This window comes from Dama dama, chromosome 19 (assembly GCF_033118175.1).
Source record: "Dama dama isolate Ldn47 chromosome 19, ASM3311817v1, whole genome shotgun sequence".
NCBI lineage: Eukaryota > Metazoa > Chordata > Mammalia > Artiodactyla > Cervidae > Dama > Dama dama.
The window spans coordinates 86677337-86687095 of record NC_083699.1 but is presented as its reverse complement, the minus strand read 5'-3'; the positions used below and the strand labels follow the sequence as shown (position 1 = coordinate 86687095).

General features: G+C 46.1%; 1 protein-coding gene across 8 annotated transcripts in view; it reads right to left on the bottom strand.

Moving 5' to 3' along the window:
• Nucleotides 1-5151: 5151 nt before the first annotated feature.
• ARMC8 (armadillo repeat containing 8) overlaps nt 5152-9759 on the bottom strand; it is a 103529-nt gene continuing 98921 nt past the window's right edge. For 6 of the 8 annotated variants that reach the window (XM_061167673.1, XM_061167667.1, XM_061167669.1 and 3 more), the window contains one exon: nt 5152-6878. In XM_061167673.1, coding sequence (XP_061023656.1) covers nt 6800-6878 — 79 coding nt within the window. In that variant the 3' untranslated portion in view covers nt 5152-6799. Of the gene's footprint in view, nt 6879-7036; nt 7709-9759 lie in introns of those variants that run through there. The other 2 variants (XM_061167674.1, XM_061167668.1) reach the window with 1 other exon arrangement.

Here is a 9759-nt window from a genome sequence, read left to right as displayed (position 1 = left end):
ATGGACATCAGTCATTGAACTCTGCTGTGACACGATGTCATCTCAGGGGATACTTACTGAGCTAGAGGACAGTGTCTCCCCAGGAATAAATCTACATTATGGATGAAATGATTTTATTTTTTAGACAAAATTTTAAAAATTTATTTGCTGCGCCAGGTCTTATTTGCAGCACTTGGGAGCTTCAGTCTTCACTGTGGCATGCAGCCTCTTTAATTGCAGTTCTTAGTTGCAGCACACGGGATCTAGTTCCCTGAGCAGGGATCGAACCCAGGTCCCCTGCATTGGGAATGAAGTCTTAGCCAGTGGACCACCAGGGAAGTCCCATGGATGAAACAATTTTAAAGCTTAACTTGGTAACAGTGAACTTGAAATCAGTGCAATAGGACTGGACGTGACACTTCAGGGCTTATGGGGGCAGATATAAATCAGCTTTAATTCATGCCATGTGCCCTGGCTACAACGGGCAGTCCTGGAATAAGCTGATTCACCATCTGTGGTTCTCCATGAATCAGAGCATGTTCAGGAAACAGTGCTTGGGGGTTATATTTGGAACCAGGGTTCAACTGATTTTCTTAATGCCACTCCACCCTCATTTCTTGGGTTTCTGATTTTGGCTAAAGCTGAATTGTGTTTTATTTAAAAATTTTTTTTGTTTGGCTGCACCATGGGCTTGTAGGATCTTGGCTCCACAATCAGGGATCAAACCCCAGCAGTGAAAGCTCCCAGTCCATGGGGCCACCAGGGAATCACCAAAACTAATTTTAAAACCTGAGAGCTCCTCGTGGTGGCACCAGCTTTCACACAATTGCCTGGTTTAGTTGTCCCTTCATGGGTCACAGGAGCTGTTCAGTAACTATCACTACTCCTGTGAGTAGTAACATGCCAGCTACTCCTTCTTATCAGTTTGTTCTTTGGTTTATTTGTAAATGCACTGAGCTTGGGCATACTCTTTCCTCTCTGACTTGGGAAAAGGCTGTGTTCTTCTACACCATGAGGCAAATGGCTAGTTTTCTCATGAGGTGACTTTGTGCTTATGACCTGAGGAAGCTGTCTAAATGGACAGTTTGTGTCCACAAACTGTCTTTTATGGGCACACTACTCTGTCCTCCAGCCTGTAGCAAGAGGCCTTCGGGACTGGGGACAGGGACACAAGGATGAGTCAGGCTCTAGAAGGTTGGGATCAAGGCCCGTGACACTGGGTTCAGTTCAGTTCAGCCACTCAGTCGTGTCCGACTCTTTGTGACCCCAATGGACTGCAGCACGCCAGGCTTCCCTGTCCATCACCAACTCCCGGAGTTTACTCAAACTCATGTCCATCGAGTCAGTGATGCCACCCAACCATCTCATCTTCTGTTGTCTCCTTCTCCTCCCGCCTTCAGTCTTTCCTAGCATCAGGGTCTTTTCTAGTAAGTCAGTTCTTCGCATCAGGTGGCCAAAGTATTGGAGTTTAAACTTCAGCATCGGTTCTTCCAATGAATATTAAGGACTGATTTCCCTGAGGATAGACTGGTTGATCTCACTGCAGTCCAAGGGACTCTTAAGAGTTTTCTCCAACACCACAGTTCAAAAGCATCAGTTCTTCAGCACTCAGCTTTCTTTATAATCCAACTCTCACACACATACATGACTATTGGAAAAACCATAGCTTTGACTAGATGGACCTTTGTTGGTGAAGTAACATCTGTGTTTTATAATATGCTGTCTAGGTTCACCATAGCTTTCCTTCCAACAAGCAAGCGTCTTTTAATTTCATAGCTGCAGTCACCATCTGCAGTGACTTTGGACCCTCCAAAAATGAAGTCTGCCATTGTTTCCACTGTTTTTCCATCTATTTGCCATGAAGTGATGGGACCGGATGCCATGATCTTTGTGTTTTGAATGTTGAGCTTTAAGCCAACTTTTTCACTCTCCTCTTTCACTTTCATCAAGACGCTCTTTAGTTCTTCTTTGCTTTCTGCCATAAGGGTAGTGTCATCTGAGTATCTGAGGTTATTGATATTTCTCCCAGCAATCTTGATTCCAGGTTGTGCTTCACCCAGCCTGGCATTTTGCATGGTATACTCTGCATATAAGTTATATAATTAGGGTGACAGTATACAACCTTGATGTACTCCTTTCCTTATCTGAAACCAGTCTGTTGTTCCATGTCCAGTTCTGACTGTTGCTTCTTGACCTGCATACAGATTTCTCAGGAGGCAGGTAAGGTGGTCTGGTATTCCCATCTCTTGAAGAATTTTCCACGGTTTGTTGTGATTCACACAGTCAAAGGTTTTGGCATAAAATGAAGTAGATGTTTTTCTGGAACTCTCTTGCTTTGTCAGTGATCCATCGGATGTTGGCAATTTGATCTCTGGTTCTGCTGTGTTTTCTAAATCCAGCTTGAACTTCTGGAAGTTCTTGGTTCACATACTGTTGAAGCCTGGCTTGGAGAATTTTGAGCATTACTTTGCTAGTGTGTGAGATGAGTGCAATTGTGCAGTAGTTTGAACACTGTTTGGCACTGCCTTTCTTTGGGATTGGAATGAAAACTGACCTTTTCCAGTCCTGTGGCCACTGCTGAGTTTTCCAAATTTGCTGACATATTGAGTGCAGCACTTTCACAGCATCATCTTTTAGGATTTGAAATAGCTCAACTGGAATTCCATCACCTCCACTAGCTTTGTTCATAGTGATATTTCCTAAGGCCCACTTGACTTCACATTCCAGGATGTCTGGCTCTAGTTGAGTGATCACACCATCATGGTTATCTGGGTCATGAAGATCTTTTGTGTATAGTTCTTCTGTGTATTCTTGCCACCTCTTCTTAATAGCTTCTGCTTCTGTTATGTTCATACCATTTCTGTCCTTTATTGTGCCCATCTTTGCATGAAATATTCCCTTGGTATCTCTAATTTTCTTGAAGAGATCTCTAGTTTTTCCCAATCTATTGTTTTCCTCTATATCTTTGCACTGATCACTGAGGAAGGCATTCTTATCTCTCCTTGCTATTCTTTGGAACTCTGCATTCAGATGGGTATATCTTTCCTTTTCTCCTTTTCCTTTAGCTTCTCTTCTTTTCTCAGCTATATGTAAGGCCTCCTCAGACAACCATTTTGTCTTTTTGCATTTATTTTTCTTGGGGATGGTCTTGATCACTGCCTCCTGTACAATGTTACGAACCTCTGTCCATAGTTCTTCAGGCACTCTGTCATCAGATCTAATCCCTTGAATCTATTTGTCACTTCCACTGTATAATTGTAAGGGATCTGATTTAGGTCATACCTGAATGGTCTGGTAGTTTTCCCTACTTTCTTCAACTTAAGCCTGAATTTGGCAATAAGGAACTCACGATCTGAGCCACAGTCAGCTCCCGGTCTTGTTTTTTGCTGACTATATAAAGCTTCTCCATCTTTGGCTGCAAAGAATATAATCAAATAATCAATCTGATTCTGATACTGACCATCTGGTGATGTACATGTAGAGTCTTGGTGTTTCCCACGACCTTGGGTCACCTCTGGATGGCAAGTTGCCTGCCTGGCGTACTCGGCACCATCAGTACAGGCCCCGTGAGAACAGTCAGTGGAGCGCCCCCTGACAGACTCTGTCAGGAAAGTTGACTCCGCCAAGGCAGACACCCCCAGACACAGAGCCCACCAAAGGGCTCTGCTCTGACCTTTGTGAGTGGCCTCAAGCTGGGGCGGCTGGCTCTGTCAGTCTGGGCTCACCTCTGAGCTGGCTCCAGAGCCCCACACTTGGCCTTCCACACCACGGGTGCTGTCTGGCTCTGAATGAGCGGCTTGGGGTACACACAGCTGACAGTTATCTAGTCTCCTCAGAAGCTGGGATGCCAAGCTTCCATCACTGGAGAGAGGAGAGGTGAGAAATGGAGTGACCAAGGCCTCTGAAAGCAGGGGAGAAAAGAGCAGATGGAGGGACTGGCCCATGTCTGTAGGTGTCTGTGATGACCTTTCAGCCTTCCCAGGATGTGGCTGGGATGGCAGGGCTGGGATGGGGAAAGCAGGAGGACACAGGTGACAGGGCTGGGGTAGGAGGTGTGGTGACACACCCCTTTCTTCTATTACAAGGGGGCTTCTTTTCTCAGAGTCCAGACAGTTCCTGGCAGAAGGAATGAGGGTAGGGTGAAGAGAGAGAAAGAGAAGCTCCTGAAAGTGATGGAAATGTCTGCTCACCAACAGAGGAGGGAACTCCTTGATAGATACCCTGGGCCTGCGGGATGGGCGCTGTTTTAGGTCTTAAGGCTTCTCCTGGGTGTGAGCACCCGACAGGGTGGAGGGTAGGCCTGGCCCCACTAAGTCAAGGAGGTGGCCTCACTGTCTCAGGCCCTCCACTCAGCCAGAGGGCTGACTGTCCAGCAGAGCCAAGGCCAAGGCCAGGAGCTGAAGGGATAGAGGGAGGAAGGCACGTGGGGGGCCATAGCATGGCTCCCTCAGCTTGCCCTGAAGCCAGGTCAGGACCAAAACCTCCTCACGCTGGGAATGGACACACGCCTCCAGCCCAGCATCCAGGGAGGTCAGTGCCAGGGGCAGGACGGGGGCAGCACTAGCCCCACCCCAGGTGGCAAGGTCCCGGGACTTCTCTGTCAGCTCTCCAGCAGGATCAGGGGTCAGTCCCTGCTTTCCCAAGCCTCACCTCCAAGCTCCCCCTGTGGCAGGGGAATTGCCTCCCCCACCAACCACCTCACCATCTCCCCCTCACGCTCTAGGGCAAGCATCCTTGGCTTTCTCTCAGATTCTAGTGAGGCCAAGAGACAGATGGTGTGTCCCTATGTTTCAGACATGGGGGAGGAGGGGAAGAGGGTGGCGCGCCGGAAACGCAGAGCGTCTGTGCAGGTGGTCATCTGCTAAGCTCCGGGCTTGAGTCCAGTGGGTGGTGGCGGGGAGGGGCATACAGAAAGATAAGAGGAGAGGATGGAGGGGGAGCCCTGGGAGTGGCCACCTGTAAGCAGGAAAGGGGGCCACAGACGGCTGCAAAGGCTCCCGGAAGCCACAGTTACCCTAGGGCACTAGTCCTAGCTCTGAAATGCAGTCACTTCCCAGCCTCTCACTCATCAAGAATCCCAGGTTTTGAAAGCCAGTCCACATCATCTTCTAAGGTTTCCTATTGTTCTAGATATCTGGAAAACAGACTCCTTTTTAGAAGTTGCCATGCTTTTTTCTTGGCTTTTATTAGCATGTGTTAAAATCATATTATCCAAACACTACCAGAAGAACATGGTTTGTTCTGCATAAAGTGCTTAAGAAAAAAAATGCAACTTATTAAATTGGACATTCTTTTCTAGTTCATAAGTTTTGGGTTACAATCAGGGCACAAAAGGAGAAACAGAATGCAGTATTAGAGAGAGCGAGAAGCTTAGTTAAGAACTTGGGTGGAGACACAAGCCCACGTTCCATTCCCCCCACTTCCTTGCAGACAGAACACTGCATCTGCATAAAGCAGCAAACAGCTTTGTTTTAATAAATACATTTTCCTTCATTCAAATCAGAAAAGTTAATTATCATAAAGCACTTTTCCTCTGACCATCTGTTTATAGCCACAGGCAAGATTTATCCACAGAGTTTAAGTGTCAAAGTGTCATTTCATTGGACTTTCAGCTTTCTAATGCTATCTGGGTTCAAGATTGTCTCAGCAATTCACTATTGGTTTATTTATATTTACCTGGTACTCAAAAATACCAACTCTATAGTGTTTTGTGTTACAAATGCCAACCAAGGATATTTTCTCAGTACTAGAAATGTCAGTGAGTGGGCCTAAATAAGGCTTTTATCCCCAGAACACTCCATTTTCTTTAAACTGGCTTCTGCACATTAGCACTCTGATGGTTGCACAAAACCCAAGTCCCTGTTGGGACAGATTTTTAAATCAGTAATGTTCTGAAAGAAAAAATACAACTTGGAAATCTCTGTGTTTGAATCTTGGGTGGTCATGTTGAGAACAGGAAAAAAAAAAAATGGCGTTAAATACATTTTAAAAACATTCATTTGCAATCAAACATATTTAAATCTTCCAAGGAAGGAGCAGGTTGGTGATGGAGTGGCTGCACCGCCGGCAGCTCCGTCAGGAGTGGCAGGCGGGTTTGGGAGCCCATCAGGTGCACACACTCAGGGCAAGCTTCTGAGCACAGACCCTGCTTCCTGGCCACGATGCCTCTGAACTTCTTATAGCCAAGGGAAAAGGAAGGTTGGTTGTACCTTCAAACAGTCAGGAGTAATCATGTTGAGTTCACCTTGAAGCTGACCCAGAAGTTGGAGCAGGTACCAAGCTAAGGGCTGCCAAAGGGCAAAGCAGTCCTGACTGGAAAAAGCTGTCATCTTCAGTCCTCCCAAGGGGACCCCCTTCCCTTCTCTCAAACTTCAGTGCTTTGGGCTTCACGCAGGAAAAGATCTTAGCCACACCATTTACTAAAATTTCCATCTCGCTTTACAAAAGCACACTGAATAGCAGTCCTGAGTGACAAGTGTATAGAAGTTGCTGAGTACAGCCGAGAGAAAGCGGCTTTTCTGCTCTGCTGCTTCCTACAGATGCGTCTGCAGGACGTTCTTTAGTTTCACAGTGATATATGCTGTTTCAGGAAGCACAAGGTGATTGGACTTTGTTTCCAGGAAGTGGTGACCTGCTTCAGCTGGAGCACAAGTTTCCACGACTGGATCTAAATCCTGCCATCTACGGCTACACCAGTGACAGGGCTTAGGGCAGCTGGGAGGCTCCTGGTGCCCAGCTCCTGCCAAGTGTAGTCCACCAGTCATGGCTGGGTTTCCTCCATCAGTAGTTACATTTCCCTTTGATGTCTGTATTTGTCGCCTCACTCCACTCCAACCTGTCCATCTGACTTGGAAGCCTGAGAGCTTATTGAATTAGGCTGAAAAGAGGCTCTGTACCTGCTGATATTGACGGCAGTAAGATGCTAGCTTACTATTTTGCACAGCACCATATGTCATGCCTGTTACTCAGGCCAACTATAGCCAACCTTTTCTTTTTCTTTAAAATTTTTTTTCTTTTTTTTCGTTTTTTGTTTTTTTATAAAGAAAATCTATGTAAGTTGAGGTTCAGAAATGCATATATTTTTTACTTACAAATATTTATCTGACCAAAATTCAACATAACCTTTATGGAACACTTAACAATTGTTTTGTTTTTAAAATAACATTTCATTCAAACTGTATATAATTCAGTAAATTTTTTTTTTTTTTTATACAGCAAGCAATGCTTAAACCCTGGAAAATCTGTAGAAAAGAGATTTTCACACAAAATAAGAAAAGAAAACTCTGAGGTATCCCTCACACACACACATATTCATTCATTCTTACCTTCGTCCACACATGCGTGCTCTCACACACACACACACACACACACACACATCCATTCTCATTCACAAAGTGGCTGCAGCATAGGCAAAAAACTGTAGGTCCAAAGGAAAATAATTGATTGTTCTAATAAAGAGTCCAGGTAGCTCAGAAAGAAACAAAACAAAACACAATAGTCCTCTGAGAAAATTACTACCTCAAAAAAAAATGTTCTCAAGATGAATTTGAGATCTAAGCCTACCAAATTGCTTTTGCAAAACAGCTCCCTGCAGTCCAAGGTGACTTGTGCAAATAGAAGGAATCAAATGAGGCTAGTTCCTGTACTTCCTTTAACAAGGATGTGGGATGCCCGCAGGTGCCCCGGGTGTTCTCATCACGCCAGGTACTGCTGCAGCGCTGTCTTTGCCCTGGAATCACAGAGTTTCTGTTAGCCATCATCTCAGAAGTGTAACCAAGGCTCAAAGATGGCAGCTGGGAAAGTAAAAAAATAGGCTCCCCCAAGGGAACTGGGGTGAGCCCAGCGGAATGCCTACTATATAAGGGACAAAGATCTGTGGTCAGCACACACAGCAAACTCATGCTGGCTACATCCCCTTCCTGTGGTCCTGCTCTTGTCCTTACAGCTGCTGCAACTCAGACATTCTATAGTTCTCCTTTGTCAAACCTGACCCAGGCAGGGGTGAGGAGGTGCTGATTAGAAAGTGCGTGGGAGGGGCCAAGAGCTCAGGGGATGAGGCTGTCGCATGGCTCAAAACTGAAGTAGGGAGGTTACGATTTTATCCTGTCCACAACACTGACTGACGTGGGTTGTTATGGTGACTGGGGAAGGTAGTTAGTTGAAGAGGAAACTCTGTAACGTAGGCCATGCCTTAATCTGTCCTGATCCTTGCAGAAGTGCCTTCCTTTGAGCTGGCACTGAGAAGGCCTCCTTTACTCTCCCATCATGCACTTGGTCAAGGCTGCAACTGTGGAAGTCAGGTTTTAGCAATGGTCTCTTTCCCCTTCAAAGTTATGGGAAGAAAAGGCTAAGATTTTCTGTCACTATTAGCTGTATACCAAAGCAGACAGGGCATGCAATAAGCGGGACTCAAGCAGTTTCTTTGGTTTAGTAATGGATACAATCCATAGTCTTAAAAGAGGTCAGCTCCGGGATACTCCTGTAATTATTTAAGACTCTATAAAGATGACTGTTGCAAGCAGTCCAATCCATTAGAATAGAAAGCTCCACAGAAACCGTTCCAGGTTATGAGCGAGTAGGGTTCTATGAGGTCGTTTTCGTAGGAAACGGTTTCTGAATAATGCCACAGGCTACTTCTCATTGGCCATAACTTCACAAACCGAGGCCCTCTGAGCCTGGGGTGGAGAGGTCGAGTTGGCAATAGCTGCACATCTGTTAAGTGTCTGAAAGTCTAAAGGTCACACAGCCTTGAAGACAGAAAGGACCTTAGAGATGTTGCTGTTAGGTCATAGACTGTGCCATGGTGGGAACGTCTACGTGAGGGTCTTGATAAAAATTCTGCATTACTCTTTAAAACTACCAAATCAGACTCCTTGTGGATCTTTCTAAGGGTTTGGCTATGTTTGATTATATTGGACCTCAGAGACTGTGCCCTCATGATCTTTCTGCTACCTATTACTGTCTAAGGAGTCTTTCCAATGGATGGCTTTAAGGCAAGGTCACCTTTCCTTAAATGGACTGAGGTAGAGTAGCTTGGACCTTGATTCTTTTCATGGGGTTTAAGAAATGTTGACAACGTATGCGCCACGCAGATTTTGGGCAACAATACTAGATTGGTCTAAGTAATGTTAGGCCAGAGCTTAAACCTACCCCACTTCATACTGGTGAGGTCTCTTTTCAGGTCGTTCCAGAGAGGGTTTTAAGCAGAACTATTTTAATTTCTGAACAAACACAAGAAAAAACCCTGGGAACAGCCTGGCTCTTGGCCAGAAGAGATGGGCTGACAGAGTCTGTTACTGCTGCTGTGGAGGCAGAGGTTCCCGCTCTCAAGGTGGAGCTCAAATCCCACCTTCAGCATGCGCCGCCCTGACTTCAATGTGCCTTCGATGGCACACTCGTCTGAGCAGCAGCCTGGGGATCTGTCTTCTTTAACCCCCTGGAGAGCAAGCTTCAGGGAGGCAGGAGCCTGGCTCTGTGTGCTCCATCTGGCCCAGCCGTTTACTCGAGGAGCCGTTACACAAGTGCCTCTTCCCTTCCCTGGAGCAGATGAGCAAGCTGACATCCATGACACAGTTTGGTGTGTTCTCTCGGCTCTACGGGAGCACGGAGGGGTCCCTAGCAAAGTCTGGGGGCCAGGGTGGAGAATGGATCCAGCAAGACTTTTCCACAGAGGTGACAACCTGATTTGAAGGATGGATGGTCACTGTCCAGGCATTCTCTGCCTTTGCTTTCAGGACACCTATGTGCCCAGGTCTCTGCCTCTTCCAGTGGTTGTTCTTT